At 32.2% G+C, this 26,651-nt stretch overlaps 1 protein-coding gene across 3 annotated transcripts; it reads right to left on the minus strand.

Annotated features, from left to right (window-relative positions):
• Positions 1-18,778: 18,778 nt before the first annotated feature.
• Positions 18,779-26,356, minus strand: LOC111283503 (nucleoporin protein Ndc1-Nup protein). 3 transcript variants are annotated; one of them, XM_022872091.2, is made up of 6 exons: positions 26,187-26,356; positions 25,913-26,012; positions 23,839-24,286; positions 23,525-23,749; positions 22,330-22,713; positions 18,779-19,522 (listed from the first exon to the last, which is right to left on the minus strand). In XM_022872091.2, the coding sequence occupies exons 3-6, from the start codon at positions 24,235-24,237 to the stop codon at positions 19,055-19,057; spliced, it is 1,476 nt and encodes a 491-aa protein (XP_022727826.1). In that variant the 5' UTR covers positions 24,238-24,286; positions 25,913-26,012; positions 26,187-26,356; the 3' UTR covers positions 18,779-19,054. The 3 variants fall into 3 exon arrangements, with proteins under 3 accessions (XP_022727826.1, XP_022727828.1, XP_022727827.1); XM_022872093.2 differs by having other exon boundaries at positions 25,913-26,007; positions 26,187-26,350; XM_022872092.2 differs by lacking the exon at positions 26,187-26,356 and having other exon boundaries at positions 25,913-26,053.
• Positions 26,357-26,651: the final 295 nt, after the last annotated feature.

Genomic DNA, 26,651 nt, shown 5'->3' on the forward strand with positions numbered 1-26,651 from the left:
TTTCTTTTTTTTTTTTTTGTCAAAGTTAATGAAAATTGCTATCAATATTTTTTTACAATAACTAAAAATTATATATAAAATATATAAAAACATTACAATAGTGAAAAAATTACCTCCAATGCAGCAAAAGCAAGAGGAAGATATAACAAAAAAATATGGTTTTTTTCCCACAGCAAAGAAAAAGAGTTCTTTGAATGAAACAATAATGTTTCTAAAAACATGAATCATTTGAAAACAAAACATGTTCAAAATTTTCATTTTAGTATCTAAATGTGATATTTTTTATTGACGTCAAAGTTAGTTGTGATAGGTTCAAAATTTTGCAAGGTCATTTAGGGATGAGGAAAGAAGGTTCAAATTTTCAAAATCAATCCCTTTTTATGCATTTCAAACTCTTAAGACTTTGGTATCTTCGAGTATTTCAAAGGATCTAAGTTACCTTTAGTCAGTATCAAAAGTGACTTTGAGGGCTTCAAGATTTGCTCTAGACTGCTCTTTCATAAAGTTTTCACCTTAAAGCCACATTCATAATCTTTCTATTTTTTTTTAATTATTACTCTATGCACTCAAGAATTCAAATTTATCCAAAATGAGATAAAGATCCAAATGGGCAGTAAGGGAATAAAGGAAGATAAAAATGATTTATAGGTTTTATTGGCCATTCCTTGAAAGGAATCTCTTCAATTTTAAGCATCATACTTGATCCAATATGGACTTTTCTAAAGATGTAGCATAGGCCAAGGTTCAAAGTTTTCAAAGAAAATGATAGATAGGCCCAAAATAAGTGTTTAAGGGTGATTGAACCAATAATCATTTTTTTCATTTAAGGGATTCACTTCGGAGTATTTGTCCTTTCATTTTCTATGCTTTCCACTCAACCAATTATTTCCTTTTTCTTTTCTTTCTTTTCCTTTATTCTTCTTTTTCATTTCTTCCTTTTCTTTTGCATTTTTTCTTTCTTTCTTTCTCTCTCATTTTCCTTATTTTCTCATTATTTCACCTTTTCTTTTCTTTTTCTTTAAGTGGATTTAATACTTGAGGACCTTTTATTGGACATTTGCCTTCAACATAGGGTTCTTTCTTGGACATTACCATACTTAATCCCTTAAATGCATCCCTTTTTCCCCTAGTGTGGAAAGCGATCCTTAGTTAGGGTTTATTTTGAAAAAACTTTATCAAGGTCAAAACGGTAGCTACGGATAAATTTCTATTTCTGAACAGATAATGAAGATGGCTATTTATTATCTCAAGTACAGTTAGTCAATTTTGAAGAGCAATTTTTTTCAGATGAAAAAGTTTGAAGAAATTTTTCTCTTTTTTTTTAAATTTTCTTTATTAGACATTTCTCTGGACTTTAACACTCTTTGGACTTGTTAGTTTTCTCTCTCCGTAGTCTCTTTATTGCGATCTTTTTATTTTTTATTTTTGGAGTCATTCAAATGCTTTAAGTGCATAATGTCACAATTAAAGATTTTTTTCTTTCTTTTCTTTGTTTTCATTTTTTTTCATTACATTTTTTTTCTTTTTTTTTTTTTTTTTGCATGCCCCCCACCACAATTCAAGAAAGATGCTTTATTGACAAACCACCCTTGATGAAAGTTAATGTGAGAGATAAAAGAAAGCAAAAGCCATGTAGGATGAACACGTTTAGGGCATTAAAGAGTTCATATCACTTTACAATAAAGAATAGGTTGTCTATAACTTAAGTTTCCTTAAGGGCAATGAAGTCTTTCTTTTTGGTCAATGTGCCCTAAGATATTGGATATGGATAATTTTTGGGTAAAGAATTGAGAGGCTAGCATGTTTGTGGTTATTTAAAAAGAATTTGGACGACTTTGATTTTTGAAAATTTTTGGAGCTACAGCATAGCCTTCACACCTCAAATTACCACATCTAAATTCTTTAAAAAATATATTGTGTTTGCCTGATCTTCTAAGAATCCCAAAATTTTTGTATTTTTTTTAAATTGAAAATCTCATTGTTCATTGCCTAGAAAAAAGATTATTACCTTTTTTCATCATAATATTATCAAATGAAGGCAAGGTTTCTGAATTCAAGTTTCTGTTTCTTGAGAGGTTATGATTGATGAATGAAATCGTTTGAGTGACTTAGGATATGAGAGTATTTAAAAAATGTATAAAGGTATTGGTTTGTTTCTAATAGTGATCACTAACTTTATCAATACTCTTTTCACTTTTCATTATAGAAGAAAACTTTCTTTTTCTCTATTATTATCCTTCTTTTCTTTTCTTCCCTTTTTTTAGGCATTTTCTTTTTTTTTTTCATGATTTTAGAAAATAATTATGTTGGGCTTTATTCTCAAATAATTACTTAGAATCAAAACCTTATAACAAAATCTACCAAACCTTTAATCCTTTGAAAATGAATACAAAGATAATATTAAAGGAGATATATATAAAAGAAAATAATTATTCAAGTGGATAAAAATGAAGATACCATGAAAATGCATCATACATAAAAAAAAATCTGAGTAACCTTAACAAACATTCAAGAAAGACATTTCCAATCGACTTTGGCCCAGATCATCATTTTGAGAATTATACCCATGTACAGTCTTATTCAAATTTGACATCCAACCTCCTTGCTCATCAAAAATTATTAAGCCAACTCTGATCAGAGTTTGAACCTTATGCTTAAACGTAAGGTAACTTTTTATAGAGTCACCTATGTTTCGATCATGGTAATCACTTGTAGCATTGGCATTATACCATTTGGAATAAGGAGGATTTAATGGTTCCAGATGAATAAATGATACCAAATGACTCTTAATGAGTTATGGGAATAACTCAAGATAAGACATAGGAATTTAATATGACTTCTTTCTTGATGAACTCATGCTTTTCTAGAACCACTTGTCTAGTTATTAGGCTTTAAGACTGGTCTAATGATGGGTAAAGTAATAAGGGTTTGAAACATAATATGAAAAATTAACGTCGGTATTGGTTGATAAAGGTATGGTATTTGGGACACTTGATTGGTCGAATGATAATAGGGGAAACGGATCAGGTATTGGTGGTAAGGGACGTAAGGTTTAGGTGAAGGGCCTTTAATAGTAACTGCTTAGGTTTTTTACTCTTTGTTCTTAAGGACTAGAGTTTTCTTGGCACTAAAGACCTCTTGCCCATCAATCTTGCCATTCTTGATTGCATTTTCAATCTTCTCCTTTGATATTACCATATTCGCAAAGTTCTTTGTAGCATTACCAACCAATTTATCATAGTAAAAAGCCTTTAGAGTATTCATAAAAAGTATAGTAGTTTTTTTCTCTATCAACAATAGTTGGACTTGAGCTACCATATTTCTCCTTTAGTGAGCATATTTATTGAAAGTCTCAGTAGCCCTTTTCTCCATGTTTTACAAGGTCAACCTATCTGATGCCATGTCTACTATGTTTTTATATTATGTTATGAAGGCTCTAGCCAGATCTTCTATGAGTGAATTTTACTTCAGTCCAACTGGACATAACATTTTGTTGCAAACCTCATAAAATTGTCTTGAAAATAGTGAATAATAACTTGTCATTATGAGTATGGCTTGTCATCTTTTGACAATACATGGTGATATATACCGAGGGACATTTGGTATCATCATACTTTTCAAAATCAAAGACCTTAAACTTGGATGAAATAATAAGATTAGGCACCAAACTTAGTTCGCTGGCATCGTGATTACATTTAAATTTTAGCTTTTTCTTGCTCTATTTTAGTGCAATTTGACTTATATCTTAGCTTGTTCTTTGGTATTTTTGGCAGAAATACTCTTAAATGCACATTTTTCTACTGTGTAGATACAATTAAAAGAAAATGAGAAATATTGGTCAATTTGGATACAATATGAAGGATTTTTTATGCAAATGTGTGCAAATAGCCTTAATTAGTGTCAATAGGTCACAATGACACTTAAGGAGTTTTCTTAACTTTTTTTGATTTTTTTTAGTATTATTTTCATAGTTTTTTTTAGTAAAATGTGTGATAAAATTGTTTATTAAGTGTTAAAATTTTTTGCAAAAAAAAAATTGAATGATGCAAAAGACGTTAATGCAAGAAATGTGCATGGCATGCATAGGAAGATTGAAGTAGCTTGCAAACTACCTATGCTGGATTGGAGTATACCAAATATGAAAGGGGTTGATGTGGCATATTGGAGGGATTTAATTGGCTATTGAGTTGACTTGGATGAAGCTCAAATTTGGTTGAAAGAGAGACATGCACCAGGGGAAAAAATAAGACCCAAGCATACACCAGCGTCAAACGAGCACCTACAGATGCATAAAGTCTCTAAATATTTGTAAGACTCGAGGTCCCTCCCCTCTACCTATAAATAAAGGGAGAAGGCCAACCATTAAGGGGACTTAGCTTAGGTTTTAAATTTCTATTTTCTCTACATTTTCTTTTCCTGTTTTTAAATTTTCTTAGTTTCCAAACAACTATTTTCTAGATTTTCCTATTAAAACTCATTGCCAAATTATATGTTTCTATGTATTTTCTTATGATATTTTCAAATATTACAACAAAATTTGTAGTTTTAATCAATTTTCATGCATAAATCAGTTCATTTCCATTTATTTTTCAAACTATTTGTGAAATTGATCAAGTTGACCTATATGCGATTCTTACATTGAATCTCTAGCAAATCCTGTAAGATTCTGTTCAATTTTTTTCCATAGGTTCCTAAGCTATAGATCTTCAACATACATAAAATTTAGATTTAAACTTGTAGTAGAGAATTCCATATTAAAGCTAAAAGGTGCGACTGGAGCAAAGTGTAAGTGCCAGACATGATAGTCCACTTTGACGTGAAACCTCTCTACTCGTAGAGTTCTGCATGATCTCTCTTCCTTTAGGATCTATAGTTTTATGTTTAGCTTGATAATTTTGATTGAGAGACTTGATTTTAGTGGAAATCAGTTGCTGTTTGGATCAAGTATTTGCGAACAGATCTTGTTTGATGCATATTAATACACTATTTTGAATTTTAGTTTGCTGAGCTGATTCTACGCTTGATTTTTGTGATTTTCTTATGGATTATTGTGAAATACTTGTCAACATAGATGCTCTTAACTCAGTTGAAGATTTCTTATAGTTCATGATCATATGTTGAAAATTGTTTTTTTTGGTTCACACAATTTAGTTCATGTGTGATTTAAAATAGTTTCTATTTAAGCATTACTCTATTGGGTTTTTTTTTTTTTTTATGTCCTACTACATTTTAGATCTATATTTTTAATCATTTACTTTTTCTCATAACTTTCATTTAGATATAGATTCCTTTGGTTAGCCTAGAAGTTCCAATCATTGAAGTAACATGTTATTTTTTTCATTTTATGTTCACGTAAGCTCATTGCATGTGTAAACTGCAATTTTCTTTTTTATCCTACCTTTGTTCAACTATTTTTCAAGTTTTCTAATGCATTTTAATTCTTCGATTAGATCTTTAACTATTCATACAAAGTCCATTTACACTTAGGCTTGTGTATACAATTTAGAAACTTGAACTGTAAAGTGTGTATGCTTGTGCAAGTCATGCATATATAGGTTCAGTCACTATTGATGCATTCTTTTTGCATTTTAATTTCTTATATAAATCTGCATTTATTTCTTCATCTAGGATATACAAATTTTTAGTGTTTCATCATTAGGATACAAGTTAGCTTTGGTATGAATTTTTTTTCTTCATTTTTGCTTCTAATGTGACATTTATGCTTCATTCTCTATTTCACGCAAGTAGTAACCTATTTTCTTAGCTTCTGTTGAGTGTTTTTGGTGCTGCATTGATTCATTCAAGCTAAGGTTTAGTGAATTTCAAAGTTAGTTTAGTTTAGCTTTGGTCCCATTAGAAATTTTTAGCTTTAATTTCATTATAAGTGTCATTATCAGTTTATATTATATATCATTTTCAAATTTCATGATTCTAGAATTTTAGGTAATATTTGTATGTGATTGATTTCTTTTAATTGGAATTTTCTTTGTTGATTTTTTTCAATTGCATTTGATTTTTAGAGTTTTAATTATTATTTTTTTTATGATTTGTTTTCTTATTTGATTTTTTGTTGTTAAATTTGTAAAAATATTTTTTCATAGATATTGATTGACTGAACAAACTATAGATATTGTATAGGAATAAAGGGTACTTAAGCTAGGATCTTCTTAACTAATCATTGTGGGATCAAGATTTTTATAGTCTTTATTATTACTTGATTGCCTATGCCTTTGTAGGATTTCTCCAATCAAATTTTTAGTGCCATTGTCAAGGATTAGGAGTAAAGAGTCCTACATTAATATTGACTTTCACCATACTTTATTATAGATTGGTTCCCTTTTAGAGTACATACCTTAGGCTAGAGACTAGATTTGTCTAGGTTTTAGGTGAACATATCATAGGATCCTTTATTGACCATTTTTTAAGTGTATATACTTAAAGTTTTATTTTTAGAGTTGTTCGATAGGTCTAGTGCTTTTGTTGCCCATGTATGCATTTAGATAGGAATAATGAGTTGATCCCTTTAGATCTTGAGCTTGAGGCTACCTGTAGAAGAATTACAAGGGAAAGATAAATTGATCCAACCAATACTATGGTCGAGCAGGATACTAGAGCCCTTAGGGATTATGCTATGCTCGATTTTCATGGTTTGCAACCTAGTATTAAAAGGCCAGCTATACAAGACAATAATTTTGAGATTAAACCTACAATCATCTAGATGATACAACAGTCAGTGTAATTTAATGGTCATTTGAGAGAGGATTCGAATGCTCATCTTTAGGATTTCTTGGAGATATGTGATACACTTAAACATAATAGTGTTACTGAGGATGTCATTAAGCTTAGGTTATTTCCATTTTTTCTTAGAAGTAGAGCCAAGAGTTGATTAACCTCGATACCACTAGATTTCATCACCATTTAAGATGATTTAGTATAGAAGTTCATGGCTCAATTTTTATCTTTGACTAAGATGGCCAAGCTTCAAAATGAAATTATTATATTTTTCTAGCATGACTCGAAGACCTTATGTGAAGCATGAAAGACGTACAAGGAGCCCTGACGATGGTGTCTACACCATGGACTATCGAAATAGTTAGAGATTTAGATATTTTATAATAGTTTAGTGCCTAATATTAGGACTCTCTTAGATGCTACATTAGGAGGTCCTTTTATGTGTAAGATTTTTTACATAGCTTATGATCTTATTGAGGATATGACAACTAATAATTGTTAATGGTCTAATGAGAGAGATAGCATTCTAGGAAAGCTTCAAGGGTGTACGAGTATAGTGAGCCTATAATGCTTACTGCTAGGGTAGATTCTTTAGCCAAATATGTAGAGTTTTTACATTGTAAGGTTACATCCTCAAAGCCTAGTCTTAGTCACTCTAGGTTTACTAAGACTAATAGTTCTATAGCTATATGTGAGTTATACGATGTAGGACACTTGAGGGAGTCATGTTCGAGTACTCACCCAAAGTCAATTTTATTTGTAGTACAAAATCTTAGGTAGCCCAACAACCTCTATTCTTCTATATACAACCTAGGCTAAAGGAACAATCTTGTTTTCTTTTAAAATCAACAACAAAAACACCATCCCACATCTTTTTAGCCTAGTCAGGCACCATTACCACCAATACCATCACTACCACATCATGATCAGTTTTCTAAACCACTTCACCTACCCGACTTTTAACAACCACCTTATCAATGACAGTAGTCTTCACAGCAGCACTACACACCTCCATGTCCATCCAAGCCACCCTTAGATAAAAAGACCTCAGTCGATGATCTTTTAGGTTCTTTCTTAGAGCTTAGACCTTATTTACGCAAACCCATAATAGCATGTTTCAAAACCAGTTGCGTCCATTAAGAACTTAAAAGCTTAGATTGGTCAGTTAGCTAACTTATTGAGTACCTAACCTTAAGGCACCTTATCCAGTAACACAGAGGTCAACCCTAGAAGAGAGAAAAAAAAGCACTGCAAAGTAATTACACTTAGGAGTGTGAAGCAGTTAGCTAATGGCTAAGGTCATATAGGTTCTCAAGATAAGACAAATGAAAGGTCTGATAACAATGAGTGTGATAGAAACCTACTTCATGATAGGAAAAAAGGTAAGAAGAAGGATTAGGGTATAGTTCCAATACATATTGAGTTACCACAGACACCATCTTCTATTGTTTTATTAGTTCATCTCAGCCTACTCCTTCTAGAATTGAGCCATCTAAGTTTTATGTTCCCTTCCCTTAGCAATTTTAGAAGCAAAAAGAAGTGAAGCAATTCTCTAAATTTCTTAAGATGTTTAAGAAACTGAACATTAATGTCCTATTTGCAAATGCATTTGAATATAAGTTTACCTATGCAAAATTTATGAAGGACATTATCTTTCATAAGAGGAAGCTTAAGGACTTTGAGGCAGTTACACTCACCAATGTATGTATATCAATGGTTTTAAAAAAATTACCTACGAAACTTAAAGATCATGGTAGCTTTATCATTCTTTATACCGTAGATGCTAGTATTAACCTAATGCCTTAATCCATTTTTCAAAGATTAGGCATAGCAAGGTTAAACCCATATGAGTTACTCTACATTGGCTAATAAGTCATTGAACTACCTTAGAGGGATTGTAAAAGATGCTTTGGTTAAGGTAGAAAAATTCATTTCTACTATTGATTTCATTGTGTTGGGCATGGAGGTGGATCATAAGATCCTAATTATTTTAGGGAGATAATTTTTTAGCCACCGAAAAGGCTTTAATAGATGTGTAAAATAGTGAGTTGACTATATGAGTATAGAAAAAAGATGTTCGATTTAATGTTTTTAAGGCTTTGAAGTATCCGAATAATTTTAAGAAGTGTTCTAATATAGAGGTAGTTAGTAGCTTGGTTAATGATATTTTTCACCTAGAGCATCCGATCTCACAATTTAAGGATTCCTCTTTCATCGATGAGGTAAAAGATATGGATTTGAGAGAGGATGATGATGCAACTTTGATGATCACTATCGGTCGATATGTACCACCTCCTAATGTCGAGCCTCTAGTGGATATAGATATTTTCCCTAGAGTAATTAAACCTTTTTGTTGGGGAACCACTAGTTCTTGAGCTTAAACCATTGCTTGCACACCTTAGGTATGCTTACTTAGGTAAGGATGACACTTTGCCTGTGATCACATTAGCATCCTTGATTGATAAGGCACAACTTCTTTCAGTTCTGTGCGACCACAAGTTAACTATAGGTTGGTCCATTATTGACATTTAAGGTATTGGTTCATCTTTTTGCACACACAAGATTTTGATGGAAGATGGATTTAGGCTAACCATTGAGATGCAACAGAGGTTGAATCCAGCCATGAAAAAAGTGATGAAAAAATAGATTATTAAATGGCTAGATGCTAGGATTATATACCTAATTGCATCGGTCAACCCGATTCAATGTGTGCTTAAGAAAGGTGATGATTGTGTTGTAAAATAAGAATAATGAGATGATTCCTACTAGGACTATTATTGGATGGCAAGTTTGTATGGATTACTTAAAACTAAATAAGGCTACAAAGAAAGATCATTTTCCACTACCTTTTGTTGTTCAAATGTTGGACTGAGTATCTGAACATGAGTATTATTGTTTCTTGGATGGGTATTTTGGATATAATCAGATAGTTATAACACTTAAAGACTAAAAGAAGCTATTTTTACCTACATTTTTTGTACTTTTTCCTTTAGGAGATGCCTTTTGGACTTTGTAATACCCCAATTACTTTTCAAAAGTGAATGATGGCTATATTTTCTGATATGGTAAATATTCCCATGAAGTGTTCATGGATGATTTTTTGGTCTTAGGTGATAGGTTTGAGGATTGTCTCAATCATTTAGCTTGTGTTTTGACTAAATGTGCAAAAACCAACCTAGTGTTGAATTAGAAGAAATGTCACTTCATGGTTAGAGAGGGGATAGTGCTAGATCATAAGGTTTTTGCAACAAGGATTGAGGTTGACAAAGTTAAGATCGAGGTGATGGAGAGATTGCCACCTTCGACTATAATTAAAGGTATTAGGAGTTTTCTTAGACACATGAAATTTTATAAGAGGTTCATTAAAGACTTGTCTAAGATTTCCAAACCCTTATATAGATTGTTGGAGTATGAGGTGAAGTTTAAATTTGATGATGATTGTTTGTATACTTTCCAAGTGCTCAAAGAGAAATTAGTTACTGCTCTAGTCATTATAGCACCTAATTGGTCTCTACCATTTAAACTTATGTTTGATGCCAATGACTATGCAATAGGAGTTGTTCTAGGTCAAAAGATAGGAAAGTAATTTCATGCCATATACTATACAAGCAAGACTTTGAATGGTGCTCAGTTTAACTATTCGACTACTGAGAAAGAGCTATTAGCGGTTGTATTTGCTTTTTATAAGTTTCATTCTTATCTCATAAACTCTAAAGTCATAGTTTACATTGATCATGCTATGATTAGATATCTCATAACCAAGAAGGATGCAAAGCCTAGGTTGATTAGGTGGATTCTCTTCCTACAGGAGTTTGATTTGGAGATTAGACATAAGAAAGGATTAAAGAATAATGTGGCTGACCATCTTTCTAGGTTAGACAATGGTGGCATTAATAGTGATCTAAGCATTGGTGAGACTTTTCCTTATGAGCAATTGATGACATTTCAGCATGATACTTTGCCTTGGCATGCTAATTATGGCAATTTCATTATTGGTGGAGTTTTACCCATAGATTTGTCATTCTACCAAACAAAAAAGTTTTTGCACGATATTTAATATTATATTTGGGATAAGCCTTATTTATTTAGATAGTGTAAGGATCACATTTTGAGGCAACATGTCCTAGTGAAGGAAGTTGATGATATATTAAGACATTGTCATACTTTTGATCATGGTAGACATTTTGCAGGATAGAAGACTACAACTAGAGTGCTTCAATCTAGATTTTATTGGCCCACTCTCTTTCAAGATGTGCATTTGTTTGTTCAAAGGTGCGATTGATGTTAGAGAGTTAGGAGCATATCTACGAGACATGAGATGCCCTTGAACCTAATATTTGAGGTTGAAATCTTTGATGTATTGGGTAAAAACTTTATGGGACCTTTCATTTCTTCTTGTGGGAACCACTATATTTTGATGGCTGTGGATTATGTTTTGAAATAGGTTGAGGTGGCAACTTTGCCTACTAGTGATGCTAAGGTAGTACTTAACTTTTTTAGGAAGAATATATTATCTAGATTTGGAACCCTTAGAGTCATCATTAGTAATGAGGGATCTCATTTTTGTAATAAAGGTTTTTGATGCATTAATAGCAAAGTATGAGGTCATTCATAAGGTTACCACTGCTTATCATCCACAGTGTAGTGGTTAGGTAAAAGTATTATATAGGAAAATCAAGTCCATACTTGAGATAACTGTGAATTCGAGTCATAAAAATTGCTCTAAAAGATTACATAATGCATTGTGGGCAATAGGACCACCTTCAAGACTTTGATTGAATATCACCCTGTTAGCTTGTATATGAGAAAGTTTGTCATTTGCCAGTAGAATTAAAGCACAAGGTATATTTGGCTATTTGGAATTTGAACTTTGAGTTAGATGCTGTAGGTGAAAAATAACTTTTTTAGCTCATGAGCTTGATGAGTTCTGCTTGTATGCCTATGATAGTGTTCAGTTGTTTAAGGAAAAGATGAAAAAGTGGCATGCCAAGCAAATTTTGGATAAGACATTTCAGCTCGGTTAGCATGTTTTGCTACTTAATTCTCACTTAAAGCTTTTTTCAGGGAAGCTTAAGTCGAGATGGATGAGCCCATTTGTGGTGACACAGGTTTTTCCCTACAGCACTGTGGAAATGATGGATGAGGAGAAAAAAGGTTCCTTTTAAAGTGAATGGGCATAAATGTCATAACATATTAGTCTAAAAACTCAATCACTAGACAAAAAAACTTAAAATCGTGAGAAACATGTGAAAAACATGTATCATAAATCTTTTTTAGGGTATGATTAGTCACTCAAAAATTTTATTTATTTTAATAAAATAATAAAGTAGGTTTAAAGTTTATCAAAAAGATAATTTTGGTCTATTTAGAATTCTCCAACGTATTGGGGAGAATGCTTACAAGATAGAGTTTCCCGATGCTTATGGAGTATTTTCCACCTTCAATGTTATTGATTTGTCACCCTATCATGGTGAAAAACCAGAGGATATTGACATCAAAATATTAACACATCTTACAACATGGGCTAAGACTAAAGATGACTTATCCAAAAATAAGATGGGCCTATCCTTGGTCCAAATCCACTAAAAAAATACAGAAATATGGTGGGCTAGAATATAAAGGTAGTGTTCACACTAGCTAGAAAAGGAAAGCATGAAGATGGATGGGATTATGGTTAGAATCATGGATAAACCTAGACACCAAATATTAAGCACATTATTAATGTGCTATGCTGTAATTTGTAGGAGTAAATGGGTAGATAATTATGGTCACACTACAAATTATTGTGTTCACATGCAATCCCATGATTTTAGGCACCATTTTAGCAAGACAAGTTGAATGTATTCCCATCAATTTAGCAATCCAAAAAAAGGCAATCTTTTAAAGCTCGTATGCTTAAAGGATGTTCCTAGCCTATTTATTTTTTCATTATTCTTTGTAAAAGGTATAATAGAGTTTGTTTTATCCTTAAGCAATCTTTAGATTGTTCTCAAATTTTGTATTTCTTAGGTGGATTTACTAGAGTGGTGAACTTTTATAGTTCTGTATCTTTGATTAGAATTCTTAGGGTGGTGTTTTTGTATCCCTTAGTGTCTAGTCATGGTGGAGAACTTCTATCTCTTTAATCCAATAACTATATTCTGCTATTATTCAAATTCTTATGAGTTGTCTTCTTTGTGAGTTTTACTATTTGCAATTACTCTTCAACATCTCAACCATCAATTCTCGGTATCAATTAGAGCAATCTGCATCACCATAATGTTGAAAGTGGCCAATAGTAAATGGACGAACAGGTTTAGATGGAGGTGGAACCCATACCTGAAATTATGCAAGTAAAACCCTACCATCCCCTCGACTTCCCCTACTTAGCTGATGATGAAGCCTAAAGGTGGTAGTCTAATCTCGTACATGGGGTCGTTAGGATTGAAGACCATGCGGTTTAGTGCTAGCCTTACCATGGGCTGGTTTGTGTGGCAAACAAACCTATTTGGTGGTCACGACCATGGAGCTAAGTCCTTAGGCTCTTATACCACCATTTCTTTTCCTTTATCCTTTTTCCTTTTTCCCTTGTCAGCTGTAGGAATAACCATATTAGCAAAAGGGGCCACTTGCTTCTTTAATAACAATGCCGCACCACAGTCCCTATTGCCCTACTCAATTTGCCCACTACATCCTGATAGCACCTAAAAATATAGTATTTTTACATGCAAAAATTAGTGCTAAATTTTAAATTTTGTTCAAATTTTGGTACCTTAATGCTATTTTTATGGTTTTGGGGTTTAAAGCCTATGGATAAGGAAAACATACAATCCATGCATGAAGATGAGCATTGGCCATATAAGACTAAGGGTTAACTGAACCTCATTGGTTCAAGGCTATTCAACCATGTGACCAAGAGAGAAATTTGCATTCATGAAGGGTTTCTACCTTATATAGCCAAAAGAGTTTGAACCCCCACCATGACTCTTGTGCTTAGCATTGAAGAATTTCAAGCTACTATGGACACTACCACATTTAGCCAATTCAAATGTAAGAGGAGATAAAGCTCGCTTAAAGAATTTAATAAGCACAAGGACTCATATCTCCCATATCCATTTAGCTAAGACAAAATCCAAGAAGACTTCATGCAATTTCAAGCCAATAAAGACACTAAGTGCATTCAGCTAAAAGTGTTTGTAAAGCACAAAGACTCTTTTGCTTGCTCTTTGAAGAGTCACATATGAAGAAGGATTTTAGTCATTTAAATTACAAAAGATTAGATGAAATTCAAATACATGATCTTGTAATCCACGGCTTAGCTAAATCTACCAAGGAGTCTTGAATCAAGATTATATCAAGCAAAGATCACATGGCCAAAATTGCTTTCCAAGACACTTATTTGGCTACACCTCTTCAAGAAGCAAAAGTCTCATTCAGTTAAAGAACTTTAAAGATCAAGATAGCCTTCATCTCTTAGCATTTGATTTAAAATTAAATTCTTGTAAACTTATCTCCTATGGCCAAACCCCCTCTATAAATAAGGAAGCCATTCTCATTTATTTCATCATCTCATTCTTCTATTTTGTTCTTCTATTTTTCTTTTCTTAGTTATTAACTTAGGTGACGAATTTGCCATAACAAAAATTTGTTTCTTTAATTCAAGAAGTATTTATTTTTCAAGATCTCTTTTTTTTTTTCATTACTTTTGGCTTCAATTCTTGTTTTTCTACTTACAAGTTTTTTAGATTCATTTTTTTTTCTCCTAATCTATTTAATTTCATGCAATCATTACTCTTTAAATTTTCTTTTATGTAAGATTAGTTTTGGCCACACTTCTTATCCTACAAGCTTTTAAGTTTCATGTTACAAATTTTGTTCCCATTAGTTTTTTTCTTTTTTTTTTTTTTTTTTTTTACTTTTGGCAATCTCAAGCTTTGATTATTTTCAAGTTTGCAATTATTATTTCTTTAGATTTTGTTTTAGCTGTTATCTAGCTTACCAAGTGACAATTGGATAAGTGAGAACTAAGCTTACATTACTTTTTCTTCATTTATTTCACATTCAATCCTAAAGTTTCACTTGTTTAGATGTAAAATTTTAAAACTTTACCTTTAATACTTGAAAGTTACCTAAAAATTACAATCTATAATCCTTTGGGATATGATACCGGAATACTTCCATTTTATTATTTGATCTGTGCATTTGTAGGCTATACAAAAAGCAACAATCATGCCCCTTTCTTGAGCCTTTTTTCCCTTCTTTCGAGCCCCTTTATCACCTACCCTCCTATCATGACCACTAGTATTGGTGGCCGATGCCTTTACCTCCTCATCATCACCAGAAATAACTATCCTCTTTTTCAGTGCTATTTCCTCTCTTTTTTGAAGCACTTAACAAAAAACACAAAATAAACAAAATATTTTCTTACCATATCGAAAGTTTTTACAGAAAGTTGAAGAATATGAAAAGCAGTAAACACACACATAAACAACAAAAATCTTTTCTTGAAAGCCAATAGTAGAAGTGAGGTTTGAAAATCCTAAGTGTTTTATTTATACTCGGCTAAACAACACCATTGAAATAGTGCCTATTAAGACCGTTTCAAGCATTTAATGACACATCTTTGAACCATTTTAATTGATTCATGAACGGTCCAAATTAACCTCCCTTAAAACCTAACCTTTCAATTAGTCCTTTTCAAAAATAAACACATTCATTCCCTTTTAAAATGGATTCATTTTCAAAAAATCCTCACCATTAATTATAGTTGATTATCCCTCAATACAAATGCAACACGTGTACTAAACAGTCACACCATCCAAAAACACAAACATATGCTATGCATTGCCCCAATTGACGCACTTCACTCATGCACACTCTATAGCAAATCATAGTATTTCATACAAAATTTTCCTAAGTCCCTACCTACTACTCCCTGTGACTTACCCAATTGCATAGCTCACCAAGCCATATTCCATTCCACCCAAAGTGGCACGTTATCAACCAAGCTTGCCAAAGGCATACATCTTGCCCCATAGGGATGCCCAGCAATGACTGCTTACCAATGATGTTCCTTTCACCTTAAAAGGTCATGTCACTACAATTAGCTTGCCAAGCCAAAATTGCTTCCTTGTCAAAGCATTTTTTCTCCAAACTTTGGACAACTGTTTGAGGTTTATCATCCTCTTAAACCTACAGGGCAATTGTTACGCCCATTTACTTAGTCAACCCTTGGTTAACATCCCCTGGGTTGCCTAGACAGTGCATGCCTAAGCTATCATGTCATTCATACTTAAAGAAACGGCTTCCCTTACCAAGAGGACTCACCCAAATCCCTACTAACATCCCAACAAGACATCATATCAGAACTGAACATTTGGCTTCCAACTTGCCTAAGATCATCAAATGCAGCCCACGTCTACTTGGGAACATTAAATGCAATTCGTAGCCATCATTGTAGACCTTTCTTAAGCTTTATGTATACTTCTCATCAACTGTCAACTGTTATAATCAAGTCACCACTCATTATCTCATATATAAGGTAATGAAAAAGCTCAAATACGTAAGATAATATAAATACTTCACACTTAAGTAATTTCCCTCCATTGTAGCTTCTTTCACACACCTCACTTCCTTCCAAACCCTTTCTCATATATTTTATTAACTAGAACATTGGAGTGCGTCCCAGAGAAATTTCGACACCCCAAATATATTTTTTGATTGCGAATTTGGGTCATATAACCTTCAACAACCTCACACCATTCCCTTCCAATTAAGAGACCAATAATACCATCAACATTTCTAATTATGATTTCAAATTTCAGAACGAGCAAAAAGCATGAAAACTTACTCTTGAAACCGGAGAGCATAGAACATTTAAAAAAAAAAATAATTGTGAGAAAAAGGGAAGATAGGAACTGAAAAAGAGCCCCCAAATATCTTTCCCTCAAAAAGCCCATACTGCCGTAGAAATTTATCTTATTAGCTGGGTTTGTTTAGACAAGAAAAGCCCATTAAATTTTGGAGTTTAATTCAAGCTGTTCATTCTAGTCCGAAGGATAAATGCCTTTGAAAGTACGATTTTTTTAGAGAGGTAAGTACGTAAATATTTTACATACACCAATACATAATTAACAAACCTACTCGATCCTTTTCTTTTCCTACCTCTACAGTCTACTTTTTTTTTCTTTTTTTTTTTGTTTATAAATTAGTCTGCTCTCCCTTTGTCAATATCACAAATTCCAAATGAACCTAATTGTCCAAATTTTTTTAAACAAAACTAAGCATTAAGCTGGAAGAGGACCTCTTTTGTGCAAGATCTGTAAACGATCAGATCTAGATAAAAGCTTCGATGAAAAGGGGGTCAACGCCTAAATCGTGTTGTTTTTTTGTTCTCCTCTAATTCTTCGATCAACCGGAGTTAGAAGGATCTGAGGAAATTTGGAGTGAAAAAAGTGAATAGTAGGAGTGGTGGGAAGTTGGTCAAGTTTAGATTGGTGATTTGAAGGGATAAGGAGGGCGAACCAATTTCAAAAGACATATAGGGTAAAGTCAAGTAACTTTTTTTTTTCTTTTTTTATAATTCACTTCTTTTTTGGATATAAACCTCTTTTTAGAATATATAAAATTAAATTGACTATTAAATCATTGTTCGCCTCATTTATATTCTTTCACTTCTTTGTAGTTAACCAACTCCAACATTTTCTTATAGTAATTTGTATAGTTTTAAGTTCCTTATGAAATCCATTCCATGATTATCACAAGTAATGACTTATTGAGCAATGACTTTTATCTTGGTAGATAAGATTATAATAATATAAAATAATATAATATTATAAATAAAAATAAATTAAATAATATTATTTTATTTTATGTATGATGTACATAAAAATTAAAATAAAATAATTTATTTATAAAAATTATTTTTATAAAATATATATAATTAAAATTATTAATATAATTTTAACTATATAATTATATATATAAATTTAATTTTGTAAATTAAAAATTATTTTTTTATTTAAAAAAAATTAAATAATTTTATATAAAAAAATATTAATTTTTTTACTATTCATATCTCTTTTTAAATATAAATTGAATATGATATAAAATAATTATTATTTTATTTTATCAATAATTTTTATTATATATATTTTCAACCTTAAAACAATTACAAATCTACGCAAACCTAAAGAATTAAAAGACAACTTGGGTTTTTTTTTTTTTTTTTTGGGTATTCTTTTAGAGATCAGAATGAACAAAAGAGATAATTAGTAGTAGAGAAAAATTAAAGAGATGGCAGTAGTTTAGTACAGGTGGGAAGAAGTTTTGATTAATGGGATTTGGGATTGAATTGCATGAATCCACCACTTCGTAAACCTGGGCTTTGCCTTGGAGCAAAATGATGCGAAAAAATTTCGGGAAAAAGAAAAAAAAAAAAAAAGAAACTATTGTTTTTAAGGGTCTGGAGTCAGGCACAGAGCAACGAAAATCGAAGAGATAGGCAAGAGGGGAATGGAGAGGAAGAAAATAAAAATTATGAGAATCATAGTTCCATTATTATTTTTTTTTTTATCAAATTTTTTAAGCGGCTAGAATTGAGATATTTATTATTCCATTTAACAAATTTAAAATACGAGAATTATTTTGCCGTTAGTTTTTTTCATCAAATTTGTTAAGTGACAAGAATTGAGATATTTATTACTCCATTTAACAAATTGAGATATAAATTCTAACAAATTTAAATGATTTGAATGAGAAGAAGTAAAATTTAGTGATCTAAAAATGATGAAAGTTCAGCAACTATGAATTTACTTCAACACCTTTCCAACAATATCCGTATGTAGTCATTGATTTATTCTACCTTTAAATTTTGCTTCGCGTGCTTCCGATTATCTGGTCAAGGGGTTAAATTTATTATTATCATTTTTTTTTTCTTTTTGTTTCCTCCTCAATGTATTGGTGTCAAACTCTATCATGCCACTTTTCCAGGTTTTCACAGTTATGACTACACCTTTCTCAAGGTTGCTCAACCGTATCTGAACTGAGACTAATCTAAAAGATTGAATGGCCAAACTTCGTAACTAAATAGCTCAATTAATTCATGTGCGACAGTTGATCATATCGATCATATCATAATTTAGCAAGAACTTAGGTTTTCTTTTAAATAATAATGGAAAGCCCATATTCTCATTCTCACATTTGGTTAATTTCCAGAACCGCTGATTTGCGCTTGAGGAAAGCAGCAGGAAAGGGACGTGCCCAAATCGGAGAAAAGCCAGCAGTCATCTTCTGCAGCTTTACCATTTTCTACCTGTTTTTTCCTTTTCTTTTTTATCATAATTTAGCTAGCCTGAAAGTCAAGGAAAAGATGCAATTTCTGCAACAGCAACTCGCGAGTTCCAAAAGAAGGTTTGCCACCAGTAATCCAGTCCTTTTCAAGAAGGCCAGCTTTGGCACTAGTCAGCATCTCACGGTGGAAAGCAGACACAATGCAGTAAATTGAAGTCCTTAAGACATCAGCCATGGCGTATGCTTTTGAATATAGTGGGTCGTCCCTCCTTTTCCCTGTTCTAGCATCTCTTCTTCCAGTACTGAATGTAGCCAATTTAATACCAAATGACCCCATCGAATGATGAGAAGGTTGCAAACCTGATTTTTTCCCCATCAACGTTTCAACAGCAAGCAGGCAACCAAGAAGCATTGACATAACAGCAGCATTGCTACCAGAGAGTTGAGCAACTCCAAATCTGTCTTCTTTACGTGAGTGTGCAGTCAAGGAAGCAATTGCTCGAGCAGACCATGTATATAGCTGTAAAATGGTGACACCAAAAGATTATTAAATTTGGCTTGATAAATATAATATAAATAGCTCACCAATGCCACAACCTGATCTACACATGCTCAAACCTCCCTAGACAAAAGCAATAAAAGAACTAAGCACTCCCCATTTATGCATATGACTTTTCTTGCTAGAGAAAAAATCCAATATAGCTTGAAACGGTAAAATCCAACCTTGGAGGAGCACAATTAGCCTCAAAAACTATGTTCCACTCACTTCAATGTGTCTTGATACATAATAGGTTATATATGATCAGCAAGCAACCACATTGAAACAAAGTGCCCAAGCAGACCAATAATAAAAGCAATTACTGCTAGCAAATAAACCTACAAAGCAAAGTCATTTTTGTAACCAACTACCTACACCACTAAGGATATAAGATTGCCATGTCCCTGATGAGGAGAATACCTTCCTAACCCAACCATGTCGTTTGGGGATCAATTTATCTCAAGTAGGGACAGGATCAGGGATTAGACAGTCCCCTCCCTTCTGCAACAAGGTTGCAATTCTTTTAGTATATTTATATTTGTATAATTATTTTATTACTGCATGTTACTTAAATTAGTGTCAAATACTATTAGATTAGGTTAGTGATTGTGGTACATGTGGAAATGTAACTATTTTAGTTCTATTTTCCAGAAAGAAAATAAAAATTTAGTAATTTATAACCTGCAAAAGTATCTTTGGCAACAGACAGCGGAATCCCTCCCAGTTTGGGGATTGAGGGCAGGGACTGAAACGTCATTTGAAGAGTGTTTGTGGGAGAGGGGGATATAACGCAGTTCATCTTTCACTGACAATTAAAAATATTATTAAAGGTGTGTATATAGTCACTATTACTGTAACAGTAAATTCCCCATTTTACCCTTGGCCAAAAGAACATCTCCTTTCCTTCCTTTCAGCCACCAAAGGCTTTGCCATCCCCTCTTTATAATTGAAATAAACTGGATACTTAGATTATTAAAAAAGAAATATTAATTATAAATAAACCAAAATATTGAACCCAATAGTACAAATAAACCGAGTATTGAAATCCATAATATCTGTAAACTAACTTCTCAATTCACCTTTTTTATTGGTGTTTTACTATTTACTTTTCGCATTTTGCTTTTTAAGTAATTGTTTTAAAGCAAAAGCAAATAGTAAAAAGCAATATTATAATTGATTTAAAGGACAAATACCTAAAATGTAACCTCAAATTTAAAATTAGTCTATATAGAAGTAAAATCACGCATTCCAATTCTATCATCTAAAAGTACAATATATTTTGTGTATCCATCAAAATTTTTCTTTGTTTTTGTATCCAAACATGCTTTTATATTTTTGCTTCCAAAAAGCAAATATTAAAAGCACTAACCAAACAAAGCCTAACAAAAACCCAAATGATTTAATCTCATTCTTAGTTTTATATAATAGAAATCATAAATATTCATTATTTTTATTAAGATCAGTAATATCTCATTTTTTTAAATTAATATCTATAAACTATAGTTTTAATTTTAAAGCTTTATAATAATAGCAAACTTTTCCGTTCCATTCCATCGCCATCCTGCAGCACTAGTGCTTGTTTTTCTAACCATATTATTAACATCAGCAGCATTCAAATGCCTTCCCCAAATACTACTAAGATTATGAAACCTGACGTCCTATTCAGATCACACACTATACATGGCTCTCCTGAAAATAGTACTCTATAAAATTTCTACGCATATAGCTCGCAACTTGGAACTTCCAAAAAACTAATTATTGCAAACTTAACACCATAAAATTGATAATCTGCCATAATCCCAGCCAAAAAATATATGTTTTCTTCATCACATTTGGTTACTTATCTAGTCATGCAGAAAGACTTGTATTTGTCAGTAACAATTAAATTTCCACTATGCCTAATAGTTTAGTGGTTCAATTTAAAAGCCAAAGTTGCTCTATACAATTGGTGGTCTTGTTCTATTAGCATCCAATTTCAGTTTGATCATATGATCCTCACACCTGTATGATTTTCAAAGTGACTAGGATCATTTATTCATTCAGAAACAATAGGATCATACCTACAGTGAGGTTACACTCTTAACAAGTCAAATAAATAGGGACAGGAGGGGAAAGCAAGTGGAAGATGTGTTGGTTCAAGCCAAATTGTTATCCTTGATCTTGTTAACAATTTATCTTAGAAAGTTCAACCTGCTCTTTAAATGTGAAATATACCACATAAATGACGAAAAATGCCAGTAATTACTGCAAAAGAAAAATAATCATTCATAAAAAGTTGCACTTCATTGCCTTCTTGCAATTATTACCAAATATATAGTGATAAAAGCGCCCTTTATTTGTCTAAAATGTGATCCAAACTCAAAAAAAAAAAAATTTTAGTAAAAGCAAATTACACAAATAGACAGATCTGAAGACCACCCTACCATAAGCTTAAGGCACATATTTTAGATAGATTTAAAAAACTAGATTCCATATTTTTGGGCTTGCTTTCCATTTGAACTTTATACTTTTACAAGGGCTTCATTATTTTTATGTAGCTAAAATCAAGGTTGAGCTCATACCAATAAGCTCATGTTAAACTACTGAGGGTAGCTTTTGAAGGTTGAAACTTACAATTTCAAGAAAATCTTATAGACTAAAGTGTTTTTCCCTGTTTTCATAATTGGAGTTATAATCCTAAAAGATTTTCCCAATTAGTTTGGACTCTATCTTCCAGGTGTAATGATGCTGCATCTAGACTATTGATAAGGAATGCATGCGTACACACCTCTAGAAAACAGTTGTCATACCTGGAAGTCATTCATTAGTTCGTAGCATTTTGAATTCAATCGTGGATTAGTTGATGACTGCAACTGGTCAGATATTCGGTAGGCTTTATCATCCAGAGAACCTTCCAAACCTTGGACCAACTTTGATGCAAGCTGCTCCAAAGGTCTCATGCATACAGCTGCAACTCTTCTGTAAGTCTCACCAGTTTCTTCAAAGAAGGCAGCTCGACGCCAGTAATCAACATTATTCTCACAAACCATACATAGATCAAGGTATGCAAGATATTTCAGAAGAGAAGTTGGAGAGCTCTCCTCTAACGCAGCTAGGAGAGGCTCACTTGGATTTGTTTCTGCTGCTGCTGATCCTTTTGGTGGTGCAAATATGAACCTTTTTGTATGTAGCACCTATATGAAAACGTGAATATATTTGAAAAGAAAGATGTCTATTAAGGAACATCTGTGAATGTGAATGAGTATGTTCTCTGTGTACTAAGAAAGCAAGTAACCAAGAAGATCATCTTGGTTTTAATTCTTATAGGACTACGGATGGTAGGAGCTGACAGAAATATCAATGTACCCCTTCTCTCAAAATATCTATTTTTCATTCTTAATCAAATATGATTTTTCTTTCTCCTATTTGCATTTTTTCATGTCAGCAATTTCAAAAAACGAAAAGCAAAAAGTAAAAAGCAAGTAACAAAAAAACAAGACATATTAAGTTGCATTCAACATGAAGATAAGCACGTACTACCTAAAAGCTTGCACCACATTGAAAAACATTTAACATCCAATGAATTTAATCTATTAATTCAAATAAAGCAGTAGTAAAGCAGGGACTATAATTAAACTAAAAATGTTTTTGGGATTAAGGTCAAATTTACCATTACCATTCAATGTTGAATTATGTCGCTATAATTCGATTTTATTGAATTTTGACACTAAACTTTCAATTTTGTTGATTTTTGGACAAAATAACAAAATCTGAATATTCCACAAAATACTCCCATTAATGCATGTGATAAATTTCCTTGAACTCCTTTACCTTTTTGTCCAAAAATCAACAAAATTAAAGCATATGGGCAAAATTCGATAAAATTGAATTACAGTCACAAATTTCAACATTCAACATAAACCAGCCACAAATTTAACTTTAATCCCAATATTTGTGTACAGTATATGTTAGAAATGACAACAGTTTTATATGTTTTGAACCAACCTGATGTAAATGGTGAGTTAATTCCCAACAGAGAAACATAAAAAAGCTGACGGCATAAGAGATTATATGATAAGCAAAAAAGTTTCCTAGCTTGAGATCAGTGTTAAAATGGTGTGGCATAAATGCCAACAGCAGAGCTGAAAATAGATATGCTGCAGCCGAAAGCTTTAATGCGTGTGTAGTTGCAGAAGGGATCCCCATCTTGAAGCTAAAGAAATGGGAACGCTGTTGAAAGGAGAAAGCAACCCAAATCATAAAGCAGATTTAAAAGATATTTAAAAAAAAAAAAAGAAAGACCGACAATATTAATTCACCTGAATGATGGGAAACTGCAATACCCATCTTCGCTTATAACCATAAAAAAAGGCATAGAACAACCCTGAAGCAAAACCTTTAAATCCTACTCTTCCATTGAACCCACAAAAAGACACTGCAAAGACAAAGCCCGAAACTGCTGCAGCTGCCAGCAACATCGGCAAACTACTACATTTAGGCTGGGGAGATAAGACAGTTGAAAGGGAGACAGAGAACAGCAGCTGGGAGAGATGAAAGCTGAAAAAGGAAGTGAAGATTGCTGTGGGGGAGTGCCAAGTAACGATCATTGTCGTGAAGACCAAGAAAATCAAGCTACTTAGAATCGACTGCCATAGTAGGAACCCTACCAACCGATTCTTCACTACCATGTCTGACTCTGCTGCAGTCCATGAACACATACTGTTTTCTCTTCTCCTTTAAAAGATTCAAAAATTCTGAAACTACTTGCTGCCATCAAAAATAGATGTTTGGGTCAAAATTTACAGTTATTAATGGCTTCTCAGTACAATAGACAAGCAATAGAACAAAATAAATTTTAGTTAGAAATAATATCATCAGGAAGAAGAAAAAATAGGCTCATACATATGGAGAAAGTTTGGAAAAAGAGGTATCAATATTTGAAACTGACTTTTATTTGCAATCCTCAGATCTTCAAATATAGACAAATTAGAAAGTAAACAATAAACCTAAAAGTTAACAAAATGGAAAAGAGATAATATCCAGAAATCAACATGCATCTTACAGAACAAAGTGGGGAAAAGTTCAATGGGTTTGAGGTGGCAAAATCTCTTCTTGAGCTGCACGGTGGAAGAGGGTTAGAGATAAGGTGAGATTAAGTGAGGGAGGGATGGCACAGGAGAAATGATGATGGCCACAAAGTGAAGGAGAGGGAGATGAAGAAGAGGAAGGATAAAAACAAGGTAAAATGGAGTGAAGGCAGCAGAGAAAATAGAAGGCCGAGGGGGAAAAATTGGAGCCTGAAAGGTGCAAATGGCTTAGCAGTGGAATTTTAAATGACTTTCCCTCCTCAAGTCAAATTATTTTGCTCTTCTTTTATTAGAAAGAAAATAAATCTGTTGGCAAAAAAAAGGACAGAGACTATTTATTATATTACAATTAATTTATTTTTAATCACTATATACAAAATACATAATGATAAACATGTATATGTACATATAAGCTGATGAGCCCGCAGGTTGCAATGGTTAATTAAGGAGAAAAGAAATTGTAATCCATTGTTTTATGATAAAAAAAAATAAGTGATTGATGAATGCTGAGATTAAAAGTAAAAAAAATATATATATATGAAAAGCACTTATGAAGAGTTTCTTTTATGCTTGGCAATAATGAAATTATTAATTGTAAGTAATAAAACTTTTGCTTTATGTTTTACAAACTATTGGATAATTATAATTCAATATGTAAATTCTACTTTCAATAATATAAAATTAAAAATATTTAAATGAAAATTAAATTAGAAAAAACAAAATACGTAGGTTAATATAAAAATGAGTAAATCAATAATATATAAACAATCAATTAAAACTAAACATAACATGAGTTAATTAATACTTATTGAGTAAGATAAAATACATCATCATAATTAAAATTTATAATTTTCATTTGTATAAACAACTATTTTACAAGTACTATTTGTTTTTTTTTTCTACCGGAACCCTGCCCGAAAAATATAAACAATACCCGAACACAACAATTGAGATGGACAAAAAATCAAACACCTAGTGTGCACAGGACAACTAATAAACTCAAACAACCATGGAAAACCAAAGCTACTCGAATACAACAATTATATATTTCAATAGATGTAACACCTAAAACACAGAAAATATGATAAAAAGAAATAGCTAGGAAAAGCCATTGCCAATTAAATTTCTTAGTTTACAAATTTCTACTGCAGCCAGACTAGACAAAAAAAAAAGAGTGAAGAAGAAAGGAAACGATAGACATATTAGTGTCCGAACAAGGTTTCATCTCTTATTAATCCATGAACTAGATACCTTAAATCCATGTAAATGAAAAGTTTCCAGAAATTTCAAAGTAGCCGAGACTAACCTTGAATGAAAAATGGCCTTCGTTGGGTCTCAAGCTTCGGAAATTTCAAACACAATCCATGTCAAACTTCACAGATTTTAGATGGCATATGAGTGCTGAACTTAAATTAAAAAAAAAAAAAACAGAGAAACCAAATCAAACTCCAAATCAAAGTTTCCCATTGTCAAAATCTAAAATATAAAAGAAAAATGATTAAATCTGAAAGAATGATGAAGAGTGGCAGCCTAGGAGACAACAATTTAGAAGACGAGAAGAAGAAAGAGTCGTGAGGTACTTTAGGAAGGCTGAAGGCAGGAAACGGCGAAACGACTAGGAGGGAGCAGGGAGACCTTACGTTTTCTATGTAAAAGAAATTTATTAGGGTAAGCTAGAATTGCCTAGTGCACCCGGAAAAAGTAAAAACAGATAATTGTGCGTTGCAGAGAATGTATTTAACATCACAATAAAAATGATTCCGAGTATAAATATTTAAATATAAAAATAATATACTGATTTTTTTTATATAAATCATATTTTTCATCGTAAAAAATTATCTCTCAAGTTCTTTTTTATTAAGATTTAGAAAATATCTTTGTAAAAAGCAAGATGAATTAGAAGAAATATATATATTGTTAAATTCATATTACAGATATCAAATTTTGTTCAAAATATTTTAATATAATTGAATAAAAACCATTTAAAACCCTTAAAAAGGTCCTTTAAAAAGCTCATAAAATGCATCAATATTTAAACTTGATAA

Source organism: Durio zibethinus, chromosome 3 (assembly GCF_047325235.1).
Source record: "Durio zibethinus cultivar Kanyao isolate XHJ-2024 chromosome 3, ASM4732523v1, whole genome shotgun sequence".
Lineage (NCBI taxonomy): Eukaryota > Viridiplantae > Streptophyta > Magnoliopsida > Malvales > Malvaceae > Durio > Durio zibethinus.